Raw genomic sequence first — 27,477 nt, forward strand, 5'->3', positions numbered from 1 at the left:
AGGGTTAATGATGCTGAAAATTCAGCTTTGATCACAGGAATAAATTACAATTTACATTATATTCAAACAGAAAAAGTTATTTTAAATTGGAATAATATTTCACATTAATAGACCTGGTTTCACAGACAGGGCTTAGACTAAGCCAGGATTAGACCTTAGTTTAATTAGGACATTTAAGGAGTTTTTATAAACGTGCCTTAGATTAAAAAAAAACATTACTTGTGTGCATCTTGAGACAAAACAATGGCACTGACATATTTTAAGACATCTTAGGTTTAAAGGGATAGTTTACTCAAAAAATCTGTCATCATGTTAATGTCAAAATGTAAACAGACTAAGCTGTTTAAACCGCAACATGTGCAAAGAGCCAAATTAACTGTGCCAATTATTTTAAGATAAAATCAACACATTTACACATTAAAGAACAATTTTCAAGGTGTTTCCATGAGATTGCACACATATTTTTTATGTCCATCTCCAATTATTGTGTATAAGTGATTGACTTTTACTCCTGTCCATCTAAAGCGAGACTCACTGATTGGCCGATGCAGGATCCTCCTCCAGGAGTTCCAGGATGTCATCCTCCAGATCACTGACCTTCACCTGCTTCACCGCCTCTAACAACAGTGACTCAGCGTTTACCTGCTGGTGCTGCACACCTGAGGTAACACACACAAAACCAGTTATTTCCCCAAATGCAGTCACAAGATTCATAAAAAGTTCCAGGTGACCATCTTTATATGCGTGTATGTCTTACCCAGGTTGTCTCTCAAAGCACTGGCTTCCCTGTGGGGGTCAAAGTTGTAATTTCGCACCAGTTTGAGTCGCATACGGGAGTAGTTCTCAGCGCTAGAGAGCTTCCAGTGTGTGTCCTTCTGCTGCCTGCCAAACACAAACAGCTGCTTTACAGACCACTTTTTATTTTTTTATTTTTTTTTATAGCCAACAGCTTTTAGTCTGTTACACCCTGAGAAAACCACATTTGAATAGTCTTTAAACGTATACACACATCCACCGGCACAAACAGAATCCACTCCTGATCTCTGCGACATACACATACTCACTTGTCCACCCAGGGTCCTCTTTCACAGAAGAGTCCTCTGCGCGCTGCCCTCCACTGCCTGAGGGTGGCGCTGTTTTGCGTGTGGATTTGTTTCAGCATGCTGTTGTACCTCAGGTTTTCCTGACGCCCTCGACGACTGAACGGTTCCACAAACTGCTCCTGATGATTTTTGAGGATAATGAAAATGTTTGTGAATTTCTGATAGCCATTCAATTCTGCATTAAATTTGAAAGGAAATAATATTTGCTGCCCCCATTATGTTCACCAAGGCTGCATTTATTTGATCAAAAATACAGTAAAAACAGTAATAGTGTGAAATATTATTACAATTTAAAATAACTGTTTTCTGTTTTAATGTATTTTGAAACGTAATTTATTCCTGTGATCAAAGCTGAATTTTCAGCATCATTACTCCAGTCTTCAATGTCACGTGATCCTTCAGAAATAACTCTAATATACCGATTTACTGCTCAAGAAACATTTCTGATTATTATCAATGTTAAAAACAGCTGTGCTGCTTCATATTTTTGTGGAAATTGATACATTCTATTTCTTTGCTAAATTGGAAGTTCAAAAGAACAGCATTTCTTTGAAAAAGAAATTCAGTAAGAATGTAAATGTATGAAAACACATTTGTATGTGTGTGTAAATGTGTTGGTACCTGAAAGCGTATCTTGCTCTCTCCTCTCTCTCTGTCCCTGCGGTGCAGATTGAGCATGAACGCCTCATAACAGTCCTTCCAAAAAAGGGCCATGTTCTCATGACCCTGACTGAACGTCTCGATCTCATACTGCTTCATGTAGGGGATAATCTAAAGAGACAGATAAACAAAATTTAGCTTTACAAACTACAGGGGGCGACGAAGAGCATACTATTTGAAACAGAAAATGAGTATGAGAGTTCGACCAGCATGAAATTAACTGCATTTACTGTAGTAATACAGCTCTTACATATTTATCCAAATAGACCCTCCACTCCGGGGAGCTGCAGTACAGCTGGAAATCCTCAAAGAATGACGGACTTCCGTTGGTGTCGGGGAGGGAAGGGAGGTGCAGCTCCATGTACAGGAGTTTGTCGACTTTAGACAGGAGGGTCCGGAGAAGAGGCACTAAAAACGAGTAGGTCTCCTCCGTCCGTTCCTCGCTCACGGAGCGCCTGAGGATTCCCTCCACGCGGCCCAGAAGATAACAGGCCTCGTCCTGAGAGTCCACCGTCTTGGTTTGTAAGATGCCATTCAGTTTAGCCGTAGCCATGGCGCACACCTGTCGGAAGAACAAACAGCCTGAATTAATGAAAGATTTTTAGTTTCAGATATTGGTATTGGAGCATGTTTAGGAGTACTAATACCAATAATTACTACTGTTCTAAAATGTGGGGTCGGTAAGATAAAAGTTTGGAGTATAGCAGATTATTTACAGTATAGCAAACTATTTACATAAAATGCATATAAATACCAGGTGTCACGCTATATCTCCCAATAATATGTCTTAGTAAGATGAAATTTACATGCTTAGTTTTATGATCAAAGCTCTGTAGTTTTTATCGTGGGAGAAAAACATATAATGCAATGCAATACAATGATGATTTCTTAATCATTGTTGTATTGCATTGCATTATATGTACAAATAAATGTTCCTGACCTCAAAAGCCTGATGTATCATATTTGATACTCACATTTTTAACATGATTTTCCTAAAAAACAAACAAATATGGATAGTCAAGTAAACCTAAATTGCTTTCATCCAGAATATGTTCATCTTGAAATATTCCTAACAATATACCAGTAGTTATTGTTATGTTGACTCTATAAAAATAATCATGTACCATGACCTGAAGATGAAAGTTTTTAAAATTCATCAAGAAGACCTTTTACTTGCTAAAAAAATATGAACTACTAGAAGGCATGTAGAAGATTTGTTTTTTGTTTTTCGATGGTCCACTTTAGACATTCTACTAACTATAAGTGACTTTGCAACAACATATTAACTAACTCTCATTAGAGTATTAGTAGACTGTCTACTTAATATCTGCTAATACTTTTTATCGATGGTCCCCCCAACAGACATTCTACTGACTATAAGTAACTTTTCAACTACATGTCAACTTATTCTACTCCCCCTAACCTTACCATAACAGTCTACTTATACTCTAATGAGAGTTAGTTGACATGTAGTTGCAAAGTTACTTAGTAGAATGTCTAAAGTGGACTGTAGAGTGTGTACAACAGGTTCTTTTCAGCAAAGTTTTGATCACAGGTAATAGGTTTATGAGGTCTCACCTGCGGATCTTCCTGAGCCATGAAGCCGAGCAGCAGCCGTAGTCCCACCTGAGACAGCTGGAGCCACTGCGTCCCTGAGGCGTACCACACCATCAGCCCGTCCATCAGAGTCACCGTCTCATCCAGAACCTTCTCAGTCCACAGGGCGGGATTCACCAGACCCTCAGCCTGTAGGAAGTCCTGCACCACGTGAAGCAAGCGCACAGCATTCTCTGTGTGCTGTGGTAGCGTGGCCGTCGTCGCCTCACGGTTATCCGTTACGGCCCATTCCAACATCCTCTCCATCAGACTGGACAGAAAGAGGTTAGCAAATGCATTAAAAGCCCAGTCACACCAAGGACGATAACTATATAGTTCTAGAAATCGTTCTGAATATAAAAGAATAGCAGAGAGAGTCCACACTACAACTATAGCGATAACAGCACAGAGAAACAATAGAATTGGAGTCACTTTCAGAACAATTATTTTCCAGCTGATGAATGACATTGACAGCCAATCAGAATCAATCCTGCTTAAAAACTGCAGCTTAAAATAAACAGAACAATATCTGCTGGTGTGGACGCTAATATAGTTATCGTTATAGTTATCATTCTTGGTGTCTTAACACTAGTTCTAGTTATAGATTGATTCTGAGTGCTAAAATGAGAAGCAAAAAAATGTATTTAAATGAAAATTTTGGTTTCGGCTGAAATCCTTTTGAGTTAAAGCGGCACATGAACAGATCATCGTTACATAATCATCATTATAGCACAAAATAAACATGAATGAACATCAGAGGGGCGTATTATATTATAGTATAATATAATGTCATATGTAATTGCTCAATCAGTGTTTTAACTGCAGAAAGACGTCAATAATTCATTTTGGTTTCAGTAAAAAAAAAGAAGTGTGCATTATTAGTATTTAGCTGCAGTTCCAAGGAAACTATGTTGAGCTGTATTCTCACCTGAGTTTGATGTGGTCGACGGGCAGCAGCAGCTCATTGGCAGTGCCCAGTTTGGTGAGGGCAGAGAACACCTGACCCCTCTCCAGCCAGGCAGTGTCATCTGACCCCTCCACACCTCTCCACATCACACACAACACGATCTCCAACAGCAGGCGAGACAACTCCTCCTCCGTACGCTGGGCGGAAAATCAATCAATCAACCAATCAATCAATCAATCAACCAATCAACCAATCAATCAATCAATCAATCAATCAACTAATCAATCAATCAACCAACCAACCAACCAATCAATCAACTAATCAATCAATCAATCAACTAATCAATCAATCAATCAATCAATCAACTAATCAATCAATCAATCAACCAATCAACCAATCAATCAATCAATCAATCAGTCTTATTTCAAATGAAAAAAACATTGGCTCTGGCTAATAAAGGTATTTTTTCATTTCATTTAATTAGAAATGTGTGGTGTGTTAACCTACTAAGTCCTTCACTTTATTACAACTATATATTTACTATACAATTATTTTTAAATAAAGTCTCTTATGCTCAACAAAGCATTTATTTGATCAAAAACAGTAATGTAAAAAATTATCAATGATGAACAGTTGCGCTGCTTAATATTTTTGTGGAAACCATGATACGTTTTTTTTCAGGATTCTTTGATGAATGGATTTTTTTTTTTTAAAAAGCCTTTATTTTATAATCTTTTGTAACATTATAAATGTCTTTACAGTCACTTCTGATCAACTTAATGAGTTCTTGCTCAATAAAAATATTAATTATGAACGGTAGTGTAAATTATAATGTTAGTGTAAATGTAATGCATTAGGTAAGAAAAAGTTTGTATAAAATGGCAAATATGATAAATATGATAAAAGACAAAAATGTTTTAAACTATTAAATCACTGGAATAAACAACCATTCCGCCAAGTAAATTAGCCAATTACCCTGTAACAACTTTGTAAAATCTGCACATTTTTGCATTAATGTGCCATGTCTTTCAATAAGCTAAATTCTGTTTTAGAATCGCTTGATACCTTCATTATAATAGTTACTTCTTGTTGAGAACTTACAGAGGATGAAAAACGACAACACTATCCGTACGAGGAAGTGATAAATGCTCCACTTACGCACTCAGAAACACACATCAGATCTCTAGACTCACCTCGCTGTTAAAAGACTCTCCCAGGGACACATTGTCACTGAACAGGAAGTTGTCATCATTCAGAGAGGAAGCTCCGAGGAAAGGTTTATTATTCTCTAGGGGAGACGGTGTGCTGGGCATGCTACCAGGAGTCTGACTGCCACTGTCCCCGTGATCGAACAGATGCACGTGGGAAAGGTCCAAACTCAAGACCCCTGCTTTCCCGCCCAAGGCTTTGTGTGTGGGCGCGTCCCCTGGCGTGTCGGAGAGAGACATCAGGTCTCCGTTGTCCAGGCTGTCTATGGACCTGCTGTCTGAGACGCTGTCTCGCTCTTCGTTCACGCTGCCTCCGAGAGTCCTGCGCTCCAGAGGAGGCTCCACACGGACTCCTCCGCTGCTGCGACTCAGCTCCAAACTCCCCAGGCTGGCCGCATCACCACGACCCGAACCAGAACCTCCGTCGCTCCCGGGGCTCCGGACCAGCAAGCGCATTAGAGTGCCCTGCCAACACGTCTGCTTGGAGATCTGCAGCGCTGCATCCTGATGACACTGCAACAGCGCATACAGCTGAGGGGAAAAGAAAGTTGAAATCATTCCAAAAAAAAAAAAACATTATTTCACTTAGTGCACATTTGAGTTGCAGTTTAGTTTTCGTTCTTTTGCAAATTCATGTTTTCATTTTAGTTAAAAGTGTCACCCCCCTTTTTTTTAATTTACATGAAAATGCACATTTCGAACTTAAATGGTTGTAATTCAAGAATGCTTTGGAATATAGACGTAAGATTGGTCTTGTTTTAAAGAAGACATTTGGCAGATTTTTGTAGAAGTGAAATAAATTAAGAAAGTGAAACAGAAAAAAAGTTATAGAAGTTTGAGTTTATGAAAATGTACAATGTAAAAGATTTAATTATTCATATTTTATATAAAATACATATTTTCAAAACCTGGGCGACTCTAAAACTGCAAAAAAATCAAAGCCAAAAATCTGAACAAGTTGTGTTTCAAATTTTAGGTTGATATCTCAAAAAATGAGCTTTCAGTAAGATTTTGTTTGGGCGCAGTACCAAACTTTTTCACTAGATGACAACCAGACTCCATTACTGCCCATATAAGGGCGCCTCCATTTCCATATGTGTTTTGAGTGATATGAACCATTATTTCCACAATTTTCATACAATTTATGAAGTAGACATCCTATTCAGAAGTAATATGAGAAGTTTGGCAGATTTTGATATGATTTCAACCTCTAAGAAACATAAAAAGAACACGCATGTGCGTTTTAGCTTCCTGCCACATTATATAATTTTTTTCTTTATATAAAAAAAAAACATTCAGACCTTTTTTTTTTTTTTTATAATTGAATGGATGCTATCTTTTGAACTCTGGGCATGAAAACAAACTGAGGTTTCTACCCTTCTTTCATGATTTTTCATGTTCATCACTATTTCAAAATAAAGGTCTAAGAGTATGAAAATATTATTGTTGCAAATTGATAAATTACGGCTCCTCTGTAATTTATTTTGAAAATCAATCACCAAATATGGAAACTAGAGATTGTAAGCTTTCAAATGATATATAGTTTGTCAAGATTAGTTTAGGTTTAGTATAGGATATTACTGTTTTAAAAATGTAAAGGATTTGGGCCCACCGGTGGGCCCGTGACACTTAAGGGGTTAAAGGGAAGTTCACCCAAAAATGTTTATGTCCCATGTATGAAGAAAAAAACAACAACAACAACAACAACGTTTGGTTGTTTCTTCACACAAAGCAATCATTCATCAGCTTTAAAAGCCTAAATACATAGGTCGAGTGACCCTGGACCACAAAACCAGTCACTTGGGTCCATTTTTTGAAAATTTAGATTGATACACCATCTGAAAGCTCAATATAAATAAGCTTTCCATTGATGTATGGTTTGTTAGGATATGACCATATTTGGCAGAGATACACCTATTTGAAAATCTGGAATCTGAGGGTGCAAAAAAATCGAAACATTGAGAAAATCGCCTTTTAATTTGTCCATTTACGTTTGCGATTGTGCTGCTTTCACTCACAAAAATAAATGTTTTGTATATTTACGGTAGGAAATTCACAAAATAGCTTCATGGAACATGATCTTTACTTAATACCCTAATGATTTTGTGGCATAAAATAAAAATATAATAATTTTGACCCATACAATGTATTGTCGGGTATTACCACAAATATACCCGTGCGACTTATGACTGGTTTTGTGATCCAGGGTCACATATGGATTATTTTTGGTACTTCTATAGTGTATTTTGTCCTTTTATATGTAAGAGAAACCATTTTGAAAAAAGAAGCTTTGTGCTCCAATAAAAAAATTACATACTTTGTATGCATTTTCTCCCCCCAATAACATTAATAACTGTGATATGTACATGTGAGAACTGGAGAAAGTGCTCTAACCCTCTTGCATACGGTCAGACGAACACTGGGCCCAGATTTATGGGTCAGCTGAATCACAGCCATCAGATCTTTATAGTTCACCACAGTATCTGGAGGACAAAGAGTTTAAGGTCAAAAAGGAGGGCATAAGGAAAAACAACATTTCACATCACAAATTCACTGTATAAATATACATTTAAAAATGTATAAATATAATTTATATATACTCAATTATAATTGAATCAAAGTTTTAAATGTGTGTGTACAGTTACAGTATGTGTAAATAAATATACATATACACACACATATATTTATATATACATATATGCATTCATAAATAGGTGTGTGTAACACAGATATATATAATATATACATACATATATTATAAAAACAAAAACTTTTATGTTAGATGTGATTAATCGATTTGCCAGCACTATTAAACTATGATTACTATTTGTATTATATTATATATTTTATATATTACACACTTTATGTATTTGCTTTGAAAATATGTCAATTATGGCAAGACTTTATTTCGATGGTCCACTTTAGACATTCTACTGACTTTAAGTAACTTTGCAACAACATGTCAACTTATTCTACTCATCCTAACCTTACCATAACAGTCTACTTATACTCTAATGAGTTAGTTGACATGTAGTTGCAAAGTTCCTTATAGTTACTAAAGTGGACCATCGAAAGAAAGTGTAACCTAATTTATTTTGCCACTCTTATAAATGTATCATCAATATTTGAACCGCCCAAGCCAAGCAAGGACTCAGAGTATGTGCCGAGTCAGGTGGTGTGTGGATTAGGGTTAATCAGACTGACCAGTAGACAGCACTTGGTGAAGGAGGCACTTGATGAGGGTGGAGGTGAGGTGGAGTTCAGAGAACAGCAGGCTGAGGCCAGAGTATCCCACATCCCTCAAACGCAACCTCTGTTTACTCTTCTCATACACACGGTCACACTTCAGCATCCGCTCAAACAACTGCAAAAACACACACAGAGTTTGGACTAAAGCAGCCGTTCAAATGTCAATATACATACTAATGATACATCTATTTGACAAAGACAGTATCTTAAATTTTAATTTAATACTAATTTACTTCATTCTCAAATATTAAGTAATGCATTATGCATTAAATAAAGCATATTTATGGTTGATGAACATTCAAATATGAATACATTTCAAAATAGATTTAAATCCAAGTTCTGACTTTTCAAACTATAAGAATGAACATTAAAGTCACAAGGAAATAAAAATGGACAATTCTTGTTGGAAAATATTTATTTTAAATGATTTATCCATGCACATCATTATTTTATTTTTTTTATATTCATGTGCCTAATAATCTTTAATCATTAAAACTTCCCCTCACTCTTGCAGTGGCATCTCTTCTCTTCTCTGATGACGTGTTTACCTGTCACTCACATGACATGAGATTGACCAATAGCAAACCACAACCATCCAATCAATTTCCATTGGACAAAATCAAGTCTCGCCCTACATTTGTTCTTGTTGGAGAAGCTGTTTCACTCGGATGTACGTCACAATAGGGAAGAAAAGACTAATCGCAAGTCTGAATATTCTGGTCTCTAGACATGCTCAGGGTAAGTCTATGGGATTTGTGTGCCTGGTTAGAAATCTGACAGCATGATTTTAGGTTTCATTTGCAGAACAAGTGATGCACATACCACGTTATCGTTACTTTTGGATCTCTAACCTCAAGCATGAGATGCAAACACCTCTGATAATAATGTGCGTGTCACCGATGAAAGTCCAAAACGCTGAGAGTGTTAAGCGCACCTTGAAAACGTGCTCTCGGAGGCGGTCGGAGTGTTTGTTGTTGAGCAGCAGGGCGTAGCAGGAGTCGGCAGATCCCGGCTCAAACAGCAGCAGAAAGAGCTGGTCCCGTGCAGCGCTGGTCTGAAGAAGAGTCAGCAACAGCTCCAGGATCACACACAGCTACAACACAACACAGTCGCTCAGACACAACACAAGCACTGCATTCATTTCATTTTCATGTTTAGTTAATGCTTAAGTGATAAGAGCAGGAGAAACCGGAAGAGACGTCCATTAAATGAATTGTCGGGTTAGTAAATCCAGTTTGTGGTTAAGTACATTGAGGTTTAGGAATAATTAAAATAGAGAAAGACAGACGCTTGCTCTACTGATTAGAAAGGGCAGATCAATAACAATAAAAGAGAGTGCTTCTTTCCTGGACACATGCACAAAACACTCACGCAAACAGTCAAACATCACGTATGACTAAAAGCTATCTTAATTCAAATAGTAAAGCTAAAATAAATTCTTAAGAAAGCTTTGAAATTCAGTCTTGTTCTATTGAACTTATATTATGTAAATAATGCACTGCAGTGGTGATGACTCTTTTTAAGTATGAAATATGACTGTACACTATTTTAATTTTCCAAAATATTTATTTTTCAACTTTCTATTCAGCAAAGAAGCCTGAAAATACATATTAACAAAAATATTAAGCTGTTTTCAACATTGATAATAATCAGAAATGTTTCTTGAGCATCAAATCATCATATTAGAATGATCTCTGAAGGATCATGTGACACTGAAGACTGGAGTAATGGTGCTGAAAATTCAGCTATACAAATTATTAAATATAATTATATTTTACAATATATTCAAATTGAAAGGAGTTATTTGTAATAATATTTCACAATATTTCTGTTTTTACGGTATTTTTTATTGCCTTGGTGAGCAAAAGACAAAAAAAAAAAAAAAAATCTTACCAACCTCAAACTTTTGAACAGTAGTATACTATTTTCAGCATACTATGTTTGGGGACACACTAATCCTAATTCCGCTAATATCTTCCTCTTCTCACCTGATCCTCATCTCCAATGGCAGCGATGTATCCCAGAATGCTCTGGATCTCATCTTGGGTGGTACCCTTGCTGATGTAATACTTCAGAAGGCCACAGAGAGATGCTCTGATTGTCTTGATGTCGTCCTCACTCAGATCTGCATCTTTACTTCCAGAACTAGAAAGTAGAGGGAAAGAGAGAATGGATGAAGTGATGTCATGAGGTGATAACATCACAGAAAGGGATTGTGGGAGATGAAGTCTTACCCATAGTAAAGGCGAACTGTATCCAGCAGGAACTGCACTCCATATTTCTTCCTGAACTGCTTCCTGCTGTCTTTGATGACGGTGGACATGTACTGGATGTGACCTTCACCACGACAAACACATCATGCTCATCACAAAACGTACACATCATAACTCCACAATAGAGCGCAACAGTGACCGACAACAGCCTAGTATTCCTCACATTCATTTTCTTCATAGGGATTTCAGAGTTTTCAAATCTCTCTTCCAGATTATGGGTAGTTTAGTTCTTCAATGGGAATAATACATGATTTTTAAAAATGAATTTGATCTCGCACTAACTTGAAACTTTTACAGAATTATATTTATAATATCTTGAACAAAATAAAATACAAAAAAATAAAAGATAAAAATACAATAACAAAATTATATAAAAATAAAATGAAGGAATCAGTTATCAATGTAATAAATCAAACATAAAAAGAAATATAAATAAATCACTATATAAATGGACAAATTAATAGACAATTAAAACGTATACATGTTTTAAAATGTAGTTAAATAAAAGAATTAAACTTTAAATTAATTAATAATTAATAATATACATGTATAAAACTGTTTATATAATTGTATGTTTTCAAATGTAGGTTAATAAAACCATTAAGGAGGAACCATAAATTGTTTAAAAAATCTATATTGCATTTAAAAAAACACACATTTGCCAATTGCTTTCTTATGCATTGTCAAACAAGTTATAACAAATACATTTTGCTATGGAGAAAATGAATGGGATTTTGCACAAACATAATTACAGCATGAATTAATTCACATTTATACACTATTCAATGACAGTTTATAGTATAAATAATGCGAGCAGTGTGTTCACACTGAATTCCAAATAGAAAAAAAGTGCACTTTAAATACCGGGATGATGCACTTAATTAACCAAAAAAATCGACTGTCCTTGCTTTAAATACATAGCAGAGGGGGAGGGGCTATCAGACTCTGATGTTGAATGACAAAATAACCTTCTGAATTCATACACTACATGGTTGAATACATAGTGTAGTATAAGTGCATAGTGGGACAGGACTCGGGACTGACCGATGCGCAGGGGGAAGTCTCCTTGGTTCCAGATGCTGAAGTTGAACAGCAGGTGTGTGTGGAGCTGCTGCAGGAGCTGCGAGTTCTTCTCATACGTCATCTGCTCAATCAACAGCTGAACCGACACCAACACACTCACGTCCACCAGGAACGCTGGCAACTGCACACACACACACAGAACCAGACGGCCAAATCAAGACATGCAGAGCGGAAGACTGAGGATTCAAGAGAAGGAGGATCATGGGTACCTTCTGAAGCAGAGCTCCTAATGTGGCCACACCGTGCGAGTGCAGAAGTGTTTCCTGGTTTATGGGATGCCGCTGCAGGAAATGCTTGATAACCAGTAAGAACGTCGCTACGAGATTCTTCTCCAGTCTGGCCTCTGAATAATAAATGTCCACAAACATCACACGACAACATTGTAAAGATATGTAATAATCAGAAAAGGGGCAAGTGATACGATCTTTAAGATGCAAAAGATCAGTAACACATTCATTCTGTCTACCAACAGCTAATAACTGCTAATATTTTAGGATTATTTACATACTCTTAAAATTGAAATGTTCATGTATTTTAGTAATAATCATAAGCTTAAACACTCAAAATTCAATGTGTGAAAACCATTTTGAAATTGGACACTGCTTTACTATGGAAACTGTTCTTTTAATACAATTTATCACAAAACTTCAAATTTAGAACACAAATTGGTTAGACAAATGGCTTTGAATTACTAGCAATTTTAGAGTCCAAATTAAATTGTAAAATTATATATATATTTTGTATAAAATAAAACATTTTTTAGTTCAGTTCACAGGTTAAATTAGCTTTAATTTTTATATTTTCACCTTTTTTTAATTTTTTTATAATTTTGTTATGTGCTTTTGCCATTTTTACTAGTTTTTTTATGTTTCTTTTTCGCTTTAATTTATATGTATTTCATATTAAGTAACCAAGTTAAACTGATTACAGCTTATTTAAAAAATGTTATGCTATATTTATATTTTATTTCAGCTTTATTTCTGTTAATTAATATGACATTTAACAGATTTAGTTACAACACTGTGAAATGATGAGCGTGTGCTCACCGGACGCCCTGTTTGAAGGCAGTATGACCCAGTCTCCCTCAGCGGGTGTGACGGAGTCAGGGCTGATGAACTCTGACCCCGAGCGGTCGACGTGATGTAAATCAGGGGTTAACAAAGTCAACTGTTCCAAGACTGGAAGCAACACAGGAAGCCCTCCAACACAGTTGATCATGTCCTATAAAAGACGAGAGAGAGAGAGAGAGAGAGAGAGAGAGAGAGAGAGAGAGAGAGAGAGAGAGAGAGAGAGAGAGAGAGAGAGAGAGAGAGAGAGAGAGAGAGAGAGAGAGAGAGAGAGAGAGAGAGAGAGAGTATGTGTTTAAGGAGAAGGAGAGCTACAGACAGAACTCTGATAGATTACAAACATCAAAGATAAAAAAAAGTAATAAAGGACGGGAACGGCATACATACTTTGATATCCCAGTTGACCACTTTATTTCCTGTCATACGACCATGCAGCATATTAGGGGACAAATCCAGACAAATTGGGTTCCTACATGCCTGTATATGCAAGGGAACAATGAGACACGTGATGCGAAAATAAAACGTTTTAAGTAAAAAAAAAAACATGTGCATAATTTCTACTGTATACAGCTCAGTCATAGGTGACCTACATGCACACCACACCTTTGGAGAATAGTGAAGCAGAAGTTTAGGTGCCAAGTCTCCGAGTTCAGCTTCTTGGCTTTTAAAGGGAGAAATACAGTTTGGTCCTGCGCTACAGAGGGCTTTGACGTGACTGGCTTGGAGGGGCTCGTGGAAGACCATGACACTTCCCAGCTGCCCTTGCAGTGAGGTGGGACTCCCCCACTCACTGTCCTGAGTCCCGGCGGAAATGAGTTTGGTGACGGACTCAGGTTTGGTCCCTAGCAGCCCACCCCAGCCCGGGAGGATGGCGCCGAAAGACGTGCGTCCCGTGGAATTACCTCCGGAAAACGGAGGATCTGGGATTTGAGAGGGAGGTGGGGTCGTGGTGCGGTGACCCGCTGACCCGATACAGCATGACGTGAAGGCCTGAGAGAGAGAGAGATACAAAGACAAAAGAAATGACTGAACAGACACAGAGTTTAAAGAGGTCCTATTTTGCTTTTTTATATTTTCAACTTTCTTTAGTGTGTAATGTTGCTGAAATGAAATTCCAATTCATTTAAATGAAAACCTATTTTAGTAGAGGCCAAAAACAAAATCCAGACTCTGAAAAAGGGTATAATAGCTCCCCTGTTCTGTTTCACTTTCTGAAATGCTGCTAGGGTGGTTTTTAAGTGGGTTTTCAATAAGAACCGGTACAGAATCGGTTGTTTCTCTCACCTCAGTCATGGTTGGGTATTTTAAAGGTGCTGAGAGTTTCTGCTGTCCATCCACAAAGATGTAAACCAGACTCTGGCCAAACGGCCTCTTCCCCGGCACGTGAACTACACCAATGCTGTGCTGCAGGTCAAATACAAACTCCTCATTACAACTCAATTTCGCTTTGGTCTTGGACAAAGAACTGGGTTGTCCACGCTGTAACAAAAAACACAAACATTTCTTTGGTCATGTGACTCACCCAGAGCGAATCACAGAAGCAGTAGTCAGGCAGCATGACGGTGACGTATTCTTTCTTAGTGCACACGGCAACCACAAGCACTCCAGCTGAACTGATAAAGGCCTCGAACCCGGTGCCGCCCGGGGTGAAAAAACTATGCACATAGAAAAACATAAGAACAAGCTTTTATAAATCGTGTGAAAATGAATTAAATATTACATTTAGGAGGAGGTGCAAACACAGGATGTGCAAATTATATGTTCAAAAAATAAAGTTTTGAAATTGAAACAGATGAGCAATTACAAAATATTTGCAATGATTAAGTTTACATCAAAATTTTTTTTTTTTTTAAATAATTACTGTCTCTTGGTGCAAATACACTACTTAAATTTATCAAAAGACATTTATAATGTTACAAAAGATTTCTATTTAAAATAAATGCTGTTCTTTTGAACTTTCTATTGATCAAAGAATCTTGAATATGAAGAATCTTGAATATGAAAAATATGAAGCAGCTCAATAGTTTTCAACATTAATAATAATAATAAATGTTTGCTAAGCAGCAAATCATCATATTAGAGTGATTTCTGAAGTATCATGTGACACTGAAGGCTGGAGTAATGATGCTGAAAATTCAGCTTTGATCACAGGAATAAATTACATTTTACAATATATTCACATGGAAAACAGTTATTTTAAATGGCAATAATATTACAGTATTTTTAATTTAAAAAAAATGCAGCCTTGGTGAGCATAAGAGACGTCTTTCAAAAACTAACCTAACTTACTCCAAACATTTGAATGGTACTGTAAAAACATTATTTTGCCCACTCATTTATCTTGTTTCCTTTCCCACCAAAATCACCATCCCACCAGTAATCTCTTTTATTTCCATTCTTACCTATACAACTGTTTCCTCTTCTCTCCTTTGCTGGGCGGGCCCAGCTGATCTTGGTCCATTGACAGCCAAGCAAAGAAGCTGAAGGCGTAGCCTGGCCATCGGAGGATAGTCGGCACGGAGATGCCAGCCATGGGTGGTGACAGATCAAAATACTGCATGGCGCTCTCCAGGCCCTGTTTACGCACCATCCCCAGGAGCGAGCGCAGAACCGGACCCACATACGGGTGAGCGCGGCCCGGTTCGTCCTGCCGCAGGAGTCTCAGTAGATTCTGGAGCTCAGAGGAGCTCAGCGATTGACTGCCTAAAGAACCCAACAGCCCCACCAGACTCTCGGCACAGGCCCGGTGTAGCCGCTCGTGCCTCTCCAGGGCCGACAGCAATATGAGAGTCATGGAAGAGTTGACGCAGGTGGCTCTCGTCCGCCGGTTCAGACCGCAGATACGCCGGAGCCAGTCCGCAGTGAAGATCTGCAGCTCGGCAGAGTCCAGCTCTGGAAGCCACTGGATCAGGAGCAGGAGAGGGTCCACGTTACTGATGCCCAGGAGGCCCACGGATGAATGTTCACCTTCAACAGCCTGTGGGAATACAAAAACGAAAAGAAAGGACGTGAGACGACTCCGTTCCTAAAGTAGTGGGCTGCCCACTCAAGGTAAATTTAAAAGAAATCAAAGTGGTCAGATCACTCGAGACATATGCTAATACCAAATGTAAACAGTAGGGGTGCAATAGATCGCTGTTGCTCCGTGATCCGTAAGGACCAGGCCCCACGGTTCGGCACGCATGCGATTCGCGGATTAATTGCTAAGTTTAACCATCATAGACTAAAAGTTTCTCATTTGCATGTTTTTATTTTTTTTGGCTCATATATCTCTTTTAATTCCTTGTATGACTGTTTTAATTTTCCTTGCTTTTATTTTGTGATTATTTTAATTCCTTTCTGTGTAAAGCACCTTGAATTGCCATAGTGTATGAAATGTGCTATATAAATAAACGTGCCTTGCCTTGACTATTTACACATTCAAACGCAAGAAGAGGCAAAAGAGAAGTCTTTAACAAAGATGAATCTGTTATATTTATACAGGGAACACTATATTGTTATTTTTATACCTGAATACTACTGATATACCTTACTTTATTTGTGTAAAGGTGACTTGACTTTAGATGAGAAAGAAAGAGGCAGAAAACATGTGACTGAAAACAGGAAGTGTTCATCTCAACAGGAAGTGTTCATCTCACCATATTCATGAGTTCCTTCAGCAAGTGTCTGGATGGCTGACCCAGTGACACCAACACTTCATACAGGTGAGTGTAGCCAATCCGCTCCTTAAACACTTCCTACAAGGAAACAAAGTTGGGTTTTATTTATTATTTTATTAAATTAGTTGCTGAATAGTTCAAATTCACTAGTTTAAGATCCTTAGTCAACATATCCTGAAAGAATAACCTGGAACCAGTCCAAAAGAATCCTAATGGATTCAAATACGAATCAAATAAAGATTCCTAATGGTTATTATTAATCTTTGATCTATAACAGATCTATAACAGAAAAAAATGTTAAATTCACAACATAAATGTTAATGATTTTTCCAGGCCCAGAATACATTTTTTAAAATCCCAGATAGTTCCAAGTGTTTCACAATCATGGAAATCCTGTCCTAAACGGTCCAATTTATTCTACTGCTAATTATATGCATAACTACACTACCATTCAAAAAAGTTTTGGGTCAGTATTTTTTTTTTACTTTAAAGAAATTAATAATTGTATTCTGCAAGGATGCATTAAACAGATCAAAAGCGACAGAAGAGGAAGTGCTATAATGTTACATGTTTTAAATAATAGATTTTTAACAAAAAAAATTGTAACGTTACAAAAAAATCTGAATTTAACATTGATGATAATCAGAAATCCTCATATTATAAATGATTTCTGAAGGATCATGTGACACTGAAGAGTAATGATTCTGGAAATTCAGCTTTACATCACAGGAATAAATTAAATTTTTAACATATATTCACATAGAAAACAGTTATTTTAAATTGTAATAATATTTCACAATATTACAAGTCTCTTATTGGAGATCAAAATAGACTTGTGATAAAAACATAAAAACACGTACTGACTCAAACCTTTTGAATGGTAGTGTTTAAAGAAATATGTACATTTGTTATATGTTGGAATTCTATTATTACAAACCTTCGCAGCAGGCGACTTGTGCATCACTGTCGAGAGAGTTTTAATCGTTGCCACGGCGAGAGAGTCGAGCCTCGCTTGGAACACCTGATTGGAGGAAAACACAGTCAATCAAGAGATACAGCCAATGGCTGAAGACTTACAGTGTGCCGTGTGTCCTGACTCCTGTTCTATTCCTGCCCTGTCGGTTCACTTTGCCATGCAAATAATAAATGAAATGAGGAGCTTTGTTCATCACCAGAACCATGCTTGCATGAATAGGCAGGAATAGAATCAGGCATCAAGTCTAATTTATGTTGATTATCTGAGTGAAATTGTTTGAGTTCTGAGCCTCTGATAAAGATGACATCAGATCATCATTACTGCTCAGATCTGAAACTAAAAACTCCCCATCACCAAACACACACACACACGCACACTTCCTATATATATATATATATATACACATACATAGACATCAAAACCCCTCCACAACACAAAAGAACTCTGTCCAGCCACGCCTTATCATGAGACTCCTGATTGGCTGCTTGCAAAAATCATGTGATGTTCGTTGCAATTGGCTAGTTCATAATAGATAAGAATAGGACAAAGACCGGCTGGAGAGTGACAAGAACTGAGCAGCAATAAACAGAATAAGACATGAAATCACGTAGGTCCTTCTATACAGCGATAAGCACACACAGCTATAGGCCGATAATCTCCACCAGCAACACAAGACTGCTGAGGTCACAGCATTCAACCCTGTTACCATAACCATACCACCAGAGGAAAGGTCGAAGGGGGAACGAAACGAGAGGGAAACAAGCAAAGCAAAATAAACAGAATGAGATGATTGTTGAAAGCATGACTGAGTAAATAAACTAAAGACCACTCCATTACAAGCTTCCACATTCACAGCACTTTAAATGCAGAAATGGACTTATATATAGATATGATTGTTTTGATACCGAAACAAGGAAGTGCTGAATGGCTTATGAAACAGGGCTGACCACTTAATGTATGGTGGCAATAGATTTAGAGCCACAGTCAGGCCACAGTGCGAAAAATACATGCAATTATGGGTGGGTAATATAAGCAAAAACGTATACTTTTTTTAATATAAAATTTATTACGAGATTCTTAAACATTTTGGTTGATATATCACAATATAAACATTTGATAGAAAATGTCAAAAAACAACTGAGAAAGTTCATTAAAACTTAAAACTAGTGACAGACCAGCATATTAGCCAAATTAACATATATTAACAGAAACAGAATATATATTCCATAAAATGTTTATATTATACATACATATATATATATATATATATATATATATATATATATATATATATATATATATATATATATTTAGTACAGCTTCTAAAATCTAGTTTTAATTTCAGCTATTTATATACACTAGTTATATAATATACTTTATTATATATTCATTATTATTTAAATTTACATTAGAAATAAGATTCATTAAAAATGTTATTTCCCATTATTAAACTGGATTGTTAATAATATATATTTATTATTGTTTGTATTTTACAAAGGAGTATTTACATATTTTTTTATTTATACAGTATATTTATCTATTCTACAAGTATGTTATTTACATTATATCAGCCACATTCTGCTTTTTATATATAGTTTGAATTAAAGTTCTCATATATTTATCAGTTTTTATATTATGTAATAATTTTTTTAAAATATTTTATATCTATAATATATATTATTTTATATTAAGAATTGAAAGAAAAATACAATAATAATCTGCTTGTTTCAACCAGTATATCACCCACCCCTGCAAGTTTATATGTGACTTTTCTGACTCATAGTAACCCTCCTCAGGTGAGCGAGCGAGCGAGAGAGAGAGAGAGAGAGAGAGAGAGAGAGAGAGAGAGAGAGAGAGAGAGAGAGAGAGAGAGAGAGAGAGAGAGAGAGAGAGAGAGAGAGAGGGGGGGGGGGGGGGGGGGGGTGGTCTTGTCCTGGAGTGGTCATGCGGGCGGCGGGGGGGCGTAGGTGAGCGGGAGTGACAGGAAGCACATGGGCGGTACCTGAATCTCACTCTCTCCTGTCAGTAACCTGTTGGTTAAATCTTTCTGGTCCTTGTCTGCAGCTGTGCACCTAGCGTTAACCAGCTGCAGGGCAGAGCCGACCGCAACAAGCACAGCCGGTCAGATGAGAGGAAAGGGCAAAGGGTTAAGGTTAAAAGGCAGGAGGACAAAGGTCATGTGCCTAAGTGTTCCGTCGCTAAAGGACAGAAACATGCATGGATAGAAGGCAGTGCTGCAGTTTAGATACGTGTACATGCTGTAATTTAAGCACAGTAAGACAGTTTTAATAGCAACATACAACATACTAAAGAGACAGTTGAAACCATTTTGCACAAAGCATACGGTTCTTTAAGGCAAAGAAAAACAAACACAGGATTGTAAACATTTACACAAGAAACTGATTGGCGAGACAAATTCTCTCATGTGCATAAACACACAAAGAAAATCCTGCAACTGAACAATCAGTTAAATGACAATAGATTCTGACAGGATCTAAAACACACTCAAACAGACGGATGTTCCTGTCAAACACTGTAATGAAGGTCAGATATTCATTATTAACATCCTGTAAAAGTCCTTTAGTGTCAGTAGAGCTCAACAGTTGGGTTCTGGAAATTCCCATTCAAAATCACCATCTTTAAATCAAGATCTTTAGGGTTGTTAACTTGTTAACGTTTAAAGAATCACATTTAATTGCTGAATTCTTACACTGTTGAAAAAAAAGTGCAAAAATTGTATCTTTCAGCTTGTCTGCAAAGGTACACCTTAGTGCCATATTTACTGTAACCCTAAAGGATGCATATTATATTAGTATGTTAAGGAAATAATATGTATACCCTTAGGGTACTTTCACTCTTTAGGGTTAGATAATTATATTTTTATTTATATTTATATAGTATCTTGTTTTACAGGCTAATTGAGGCTGTTCAAAAGATTGGCGTCAAAGTTTTTAATGTTTTTGAAAGTAGTCTGTTCTGCTCACCAAGGCACTTATTTAATAAAAAATCCAGTAAAAACAGGAATATTGTGAAATATTATTACAATTTCAAATACCTGTTTTCTATTCGAATATATTTTAAGGTGTAATTTATTCCTGTGATGCAAAGCTGAATTTTCAGCATCATTACTCCAGTCTTCAGTGTCACATGATCCTTCAGAAATCATTATAATAAGCTGATTTGCTGCTCAAGAAACATTTCTTATTATTATCAACAATGTTGAAAATATTGTTGAGCTGCTTAATACTTTTGCAGAAAATTTTTTTTTTCAAGATTCTTTGATGAATAGAAAGTTCAAAAGAACAGCATTTACTTGAAATCTTAAAGGTGCTCTAAGCGATGTCACGCGTTTTTTAGGGCAAAAATTTTTTTGTCACATACAGCAAACATCTCCTCACTAACCGCTGGCTGCCTGTCCCCTGAACACACTGTAAAGAAACGCGATCTCTGTAGACAGCCCATGCTTCACAAACAGCAACAAAAGCAAACTGCAGCGACCCGCTCCCTGAAACATAATAAACTATTCCAGCCAATGACCGACAAGAAGGGTTTGGGGGTGTGGTTTGGGGGGTTAGTGTGCGGATGAGGAGGAGGGAGGGTCTAGCTAGCCTCCGTTTTGTTTGACAATAGTTCGAACGTCAACAAGAAGTGACGTCACCCAGGATCGCTTAGAGAACCTTTAATATTATAAACGTCTTTACAGTCGTTTTGATCAATTTAATGGCGTATTAATTTCTTTAAAACAAATCTTTCTGACTGAGCCCAAACTTTTGAACGGTATTATAGGTAATGTTAGCCAGCAGCTTCCTTACCAATGTGTTAGTTACCATGAGATGCTAGTCGTAGCTTTAGAGTATAAGAGACAGCAGTGGTGTTTTCTGATATATTAAAAAGGCACAAAAATCTAGATAATAAAGTATTCACAATGGCTTATTATGGGAATAGTAGTTCATTCAAAAGACACCAAGTACAAAGTCTTTTTACCCACAGGCCTTTTTTTCTGATTTTCAAATATTGATTAATCCAAGAGTGGCTTAGAAGATTTCAAGACTCATAACACTTTACTAAAGATTTCTCTGAAATGAATGCATCCAAAACAAAGGGACCTGACTAAGTCATTGTTGAGCTCTGTTTGTGCAGTGTACTGTAGTGTCGAGTTGTAAGAGGAACTCACCTTACTGTTCTGCAGGAGTCGGGTCAGATGCTCGAAACAGTTACTGTTGAGAAAGATGGCCTGCAGAACTGGTCGGTCGGAGCACTCAAACATATCCTGAATGGTTTCTGAGTGAAATGGAGAACAGGATTCAGAACAGCACTGCGGTCAAGGGCAGACAATTAAAATAGGAAGTCTTTTTTTTTTAAATAATTGGGTCTACTAGAATAGGTTTACATTATTTTTCACATAAATAACATTGTTCCAGCACCTCTCTTCCGTCAATAACTCTCTGTTTAGTTCCTGTCTCTATGAAGAAAAGCACAATGTGCTCTGATTGGTCGGCTGGACCAGTGTGTTGTGATTGGTCAACCACTTAGAACTGTTTCGGAACTGTTTCTGTCCCTTACAATAACCGCGAGTTTCAAAACACTACTGACTAACTCAACCAAGCCCTGCCCCTTTTTTTAGCATATGCCTTGGGCATCAATTATTAAGTAAGGAATATTGTGACGTGCTCGTTCCCAGAAGAAAACTCAAGACTTGAATCGAGGCGTTTCAAGGAGTTCAGAAACAGTGACACTGATATAGAGAATAACTCCCGCTGGAGGGACTTTGTGATTTGTAACATTGCATACTAAAGAAAGTTGGAAATGTAAAGAGCATAACAGATGCTCTTTAAAGAATACAACACGAGAGACCGATCTACTCACCAAGCATGTTCACCTGTAACCCAACAAAGCGGCTCTCCCAGTGCCGAGAGCGGGGCGGCGTCGGATGACCTTTGACCTGCGCTGTGGCGGCGGGGTCTGAGTTGAGCAGTTTGAAGTAGCTCTCGAGCACGGAGCTGATCTCCACCTGCCTCTGATCGGAGCTGCTGGCCAGGAGCCGGTGCACCACCTCCCTCAAACAGCCCAGAGTCAGCAGAGCCTTCCTGTCAGGAGCCTCACTGTCCCAGTCCTCCCCATCTCCACCTCCGCTCAGACACTCGCCTGTACCCAGCACTCCCAGCAGCACCTCCATAGTGGCCGGCGAGATGGCCAGGAGAGCGTTACGCTGTTGAGACGAGAAGAGACAGAAAAAAAGACTTAGATCAGAATTAGGAACAGAGATGACAGAGATGGCACGCACTCACGGCCGGATCCCCTCCCCCTGTACACCGGTACCTGTTCAGTAGGATAGACGCTGTAACGAGTGGAAATAAGGTATGGCCCCTTTAAGAGCTGCGCGCGCCCTGTTTAACTGTCGGCAGTCTGTATTGTATGTGCGCCTCGAACACCACATGTATACGGCGCCGGGTTATTTCTGTTTGATGCTCATTTTATCCGAATTTGATCAGATCTGTTTTTTGCCGTAAAGCAATTCGTTACCTCGCGAGACCTGATATCACACGATACTTCCTAACACTGAGGCCGGCGGCCCAAAGTTGCAAGGGTGGTTTTGCGGCTCACAGGCACCAGGGGGGTGCGAGACGACCACCATTCAACACGAAATCAGTAATATAAACATTACAATGACTCCAAAGCTGTTCAGTTAAGGTAAAAAAGTTACTTCGTTCACCTTTAATTGCAGCTGAATACCATTAATAGGCTAAAAAATACATATACAAGGAACTTTTGCCTGTGGTTTTAAAATACCATAGCAAAAACAACTAGTCTAACTAATATAAATTTCAAGCATTATTCAAGACAAGTAAACATTCAGTAATGAAAAAAGAACAAACAAATTCGCAAACGCACAAATAAATACAACTGAACAAAGATACGAATGAAATAAACAGTTTTTTAAGATTTTCAGGTATTAAGAAACTGTAATAAAATGTAAAATAACACTGCACTTTATAAATAAAATAAACATTAAAAATATAGTTCCAGAAGTTATTCAGTCAAGAACAGCGAGTTAATTTTCTCTTTGTCTTTTGTTGTTTGATTAACGTTATTATAGAGACGGCAGCAGGAATGTTATCCTGTATATGCGCGAATCCAATATACTGTTATGCGTTTTCTTTGTCAACTGTTTACATTCACTTAAGACATAACCAACTGTGTTTACGAGGATATTTTGACATATTTTTGTGTGTATTTGTCCGTTCAAGTGCAAAAAGACAGCATGTGTGTTTTCTTGTGCTTGAATGGTTTAAAATCACATTAAAATAACTTTTTCTTGTGCGTGCACTTTGGATATGTGTGCAGCACAGAAAACAGCATGCAAGTCTTCTTCTGCTTGAATGGTTTAAAGTCATATTAAAAATCCACACAAAGGAACCGATAAGAGGAAGCATCGATTTTCGATTCCTATCCCTAATCACGTTTGATTGCAATTTTAATTGTAAAAGAATGTACTAAATTCCGATCATCTTTCTTGCAATTAGTCAAATAGAGGGTATGCGCATGACGTCACCGTCGAACGGAGTGAATGCGGTCACGCCCACAAGTGGCAAAAAGACTGAGCGGCAGCTTTTGTTTTCAGCGTGAAACACACAAAACACATCTAAAACGGGAAAGAGCTTTACGATTGACTGTACAACTAGATTTGACCAGAAATCTGAGGTACTGTATATTTTTACAGACTGCAAAAAGCTACAGAACAGACTATATTCTGCATTATTGGATGTTTTTAAATAAACACTGACAAAAAAACTATACAAGTTTTAGGGCTGGACGATATGATGACATACAGTATAACATTAATGTAAGTGATCACTCGGATTTAGACCTATCTATATTGTATTTATATAAAACGTTTACAGGCAAATTGTCTTCATTTATTTCCCCGGCGTCGAAATCAGGCACATATAAATGTCAGGAAATACGATTCCTGGCTGCATGTCAATATCCATGGATCACTGGATCTTTGATAAGTTGTAAGGAACACTACATCGAGTCCAACTTTTAGTTTAAACTGATAATAGTTTGTTTTACACGCGTTAACGCAGTTTCCCCTATTAACTCCAGTCACGCAGCAGCTCTTTTGCCACTCAGTCCCGCTGAGGGGGGCGTGTTCCGGCGGGGAAGTGACGTTAATGCATTCCCTCTATACAGAATTGCAATTTGGAATTGGTCTTCTTTTGTATATTTATTTGCATACCAAATTGTGATTGGTGGAAATTTCATTTTACCACCGTAACTGATAAGTCACTTTATTATTTGATCTAAAACTTCAACACTACTCTTTTGCTGCAGACGAGCTCACCTGTCCACCCGCCACGATGGATCCAAACAGGTGCAAAAGGCAACATTTAAGACTGTCCTTCAGGTGCTCACTCTCCTGAAAACATTCTGAAACACACACACACACACACACACGCATGAATGAACGAAGAGGTGTCTGCTTTTTATGCAAATGACAACTGGCAACAACAACACGCTGAATTATTTTCTTGTATGCGTCCTGTTACACTACTATTCTCTTCGGTACAGAATGTTTTTCACACATTCCTCAGTGCTATAATGGACTGAAAGTGAAGTATTGACTGCATTAACGCACAGGTACAGTTCAGCAACAGAGTGACACTTCATGTCTCTGGCTTCACCCATTGACAGAGATAAGCAGTGTGAGGTTATAAGACACTGAGACTGCTTTGTTTAGAGAGCGCTGGTTATGTGCCATCGCTGAAGGCCAAATGATAAAACAGCAGATTTGATCAGTCATTGATAAACAAACCACAAGCCCCACAGGGTTCATTCAAAGAGATAGACTTACGGTAGAAGAAGGGCACAAACTCTACAGTGAGCGGTGCAGCTTTAAATTTCTGTCTGCTTCTTTCCACAGTACTGAGCTGCTGTCTGCAAGAGCGAGCAAACAAACACAAATCAGATAAACAGACCCATTACTCACACTTCACTTAGTGTCAATATCATTTCACACGATTATGAATCATGCCATAGAGCAAAGATTCCCCAACATTTTTGTCAGCCGAACCCCTTTGATCTAAAATATTTACTTACAGTCCTTCCTGAGATTTTAAGGTAATATTTCAATAATTTTACAGCACAATTGCATATTCACAGTTCTCTGATGAACCAGATAATGTTCACATGACATGCGGGTAAACAAATAAAACATTTCAAAAGTGTTCATAAATGCAAAAGAGTAAAAAGTGTAAAAAGTGGTTTATAGATTAAGTTGGATTATTTTAATTATATAAATATTGATTGTTTTAATCATAATATACTACTTTAAATAATTAATAATAAAACGTTATGAAAGATATAAAATGTTAGATAACATAAATGAATTCAATACAGATGCAATATTTTGTTACTTTAAGTGGCAAGTGTGTCAGAAGCACAGGTTAATTTCTCCTGCCCTCAAATAACCTTAAAAACACACACAAACACACACACACACAGGAGTGGAAGGAGAAAAGCTCTTCACAGAACTTGCAGAACCAGACTAGACTACATGTGTTTATTGGTAAAACACAGCTGTGTTTTTCACTTTATATGCGTTTGCCTCATTCGACGGTTTGAATCTGCGTGGGTCAGATTACTGAATAACAGGGAACTGCCTCAGATTGAGTGTTTTTGGTTAGCAACATACACACCATGACTTGTAACACACCTTCACATACAGATTCTTCACCGGCCTGCCATTATTGTAGTGTTGGATAACATTTACAAAGCATTTTACTGCAGACAATGTAATGTATTTGGTGAAATGAAGTTATTTCAGAGGTGAAAAGTTTTTTTTTTTCATCTTTTTTGATAAAAGATTAGAAATACAAACTTTTTTTTCTTAAAAAATAACATGCAATGACAAATCATTCACAAAAGGACCAGGAATGTATATTAAGAAAGTAAATGATTTACGAATTCGGTGAAGGATTTTCATGTAACGTTGACTCAACACAGCTATTTTACACATTCCAGCTCTCCAAACAACACTGGTTTATTCTACAGATTAGCAGCCTAATAATTCCCTATTCAGTGTGTATGAGGAAACTTCTGGATTAGTGCATGCTTGCACAAAGGGATTAACCATTGAGGCATTGGTTGCACATCTCACCCGTGAATGCGATGCCTCCAGTTGTGATAAGGATCATACAGACTCTCACAGAAGGCCAAAGCGTGACGCACAAACTCCTCGGCTTGTGTCTGATCAGCCAGCTCCTTCTCTTTTGTCTTACTCTTCAGCTAAATACAGACACAGAAGTGTTGATTTACTTTATTACTGAGGAAGAGGAAGAAGAGAAGAAAAGAAAGATGAAGAGGAAATTAGAGAAAAAAGCAAAATGAAGAGATGGCTGAAAACAGGTAAAGGAAGAGGAGAGAAAGTAAGAGAAAAAGAAAAGAACAGGTAAAGAGCAAAAAAAGAGTCGAGGAAAGTGAAGAGGAAACAGAAAGAACAAGTAAAGAAGAAATGAGGAAAATAAAAGAGGAATAGGAAAGGGAAGAAGAAAAAGAGGAAAAAAAGATCAAAGAAATGGTAAAGGGAATAAAGAGAGAAGAAGGAAGAAGAAGAAAAGGCAGACGGAGAAGAAGAGAAAATGAGAGAAAAATAAAAAGGAAAGGAAGAGAAAGATGAACAGGAAACAGAAAAGG

The 27,477-nt window shown here is 37.5% G+C and overlaps 1 protein-coding gene across 6 annotated transcripts in view; it reads right to left on the bottom strand.

Moving 5' to 3' along the window:
• nbeal1 (neurobeachin-like 1) overlaps window positions 1–27,477 on the bottom strand; it is a 56,261-nt gene that overhangs the window by 13,669 nt on the left and 15,115 nt on the right. For 4 of the 6 annotated variants that reach the window (XM_056241586.1, XM_056241585.1, XM_056241584.1 and 1 more), the window contains exons 5-33: window positions 26,942–27,069; window positions 25,637–25,719; window positions 25,127–25,212; window positions 22,648–22,990; window positions 21,956–22,062; window positions 19,784–19,867; window positions 17,743–17,826; window positions 16,785–16,883; window positions 15,549–16,123; window positions 14,669–14,801; window positions 14,431–14,550; window positions 13,750–14,136; window positions 13,534–13,623; window positions 13,126–13,300; window positions 12,289–12,422; window positions 12,041–12,200; window positions 10,958–11,060; window positions 10,712–10,868; window positions 9,658–9,816; window positions 8,679–8,838; window positions 7,869–7,957; window positions 5,460–6,005; window positions 4,288–4,463; window positions 3,342–3,630; window positions 2,014–2,325; window positions 1,725–1,874; window positions 1,065–1,222; window positions 758–882; window positions 536–659 (exon numbers count right to left, since the gene is read on the bottom strand). In XM_056241586.1, coding sequence (XP_056097561.1) covers window positions 536–659; window positions 758–882; window positions 1,065–1,222; window positions 1,725–1,874; window positions 2,014–2,325; window positions 3,342–3,630; window positions 4,288–4,463; window positions 5,460–6,005; window positions 7,869–7,957; window positions 8,679–8,838; window positions 9,658–9,816; window positions 10,712–10,868; window positions 10,958–11,060; window positions 12,041–12,200; window positions 12,289–12,422; window positions 13,126–13,300; window positions 13,534–13,623; window positions 13,750–14,136; window positions 14,431–14,550; window positions 14,669–14,801; window positions 15,549–16,123; window positions 16,785–16,883; window positions 17,743–17,826; window positions 19,784–19,867; window positions 21,956–22,062; window positions 22,648–22,990; window positions 25,127–25,212; window positions 25,637–25,719; window positions 26,942–27,069 — 5,336 coding nt within the window. The remainder of the gene's footprint in view (window positions 1–535; window positions 660–757; window positions 883–1,064; window positions 1,223–1,724; window positions 1,875–2,013; window positions 2,326–3,341; window positions 3,631–4,287; window positions 4,464–5,459; window positions 6,006–7,868; window positions 7,958–8,678; window positions 8,839–9,657; window positions 9,817–10,711; window positions 10,869–10,957; window positions 11,061–12,040; window positions 12,201–12,288; window positions 12,423–13,125; window positions 13,301–13,533; window positions 13,624–13,749; window positions 14,137–14,430; window positions 14,551–14,668; window positions 14,802–15,548; window positions 16,124–16,784; window positions 16,884–17,742; window positions 17,827–19,783; window positions 19,868–21,955; window positions 22,063–22,647; window positions 22,991–25,126; window positions 25,213–25,636; window positions 25,720–26,941; window positions 27,070–27,477) is intronic. The other 2 variants (XM_056241588.1, XM_056241587.1) reach the window with 1 other exon arrangement.

The sequence above is a fragment of the Rhinichthys klamathensis genome, unplaced genomic scaffold (assembly GCF_029890125.1).
Source record: "Rhinichthys klamathensis goyatoka isolate OS25496 unplaced genomic scaffold, OSU_Roscu_1.1 h1tg000654l_1, whole genome shotgun sequence".
Lineage (NCBI taxonomy): Eukaryota > Metazoa > Chordata > Actinopteri > Cypriniformes > Leuciscidae > Rhinichthys > Rhinichthys klamathensis.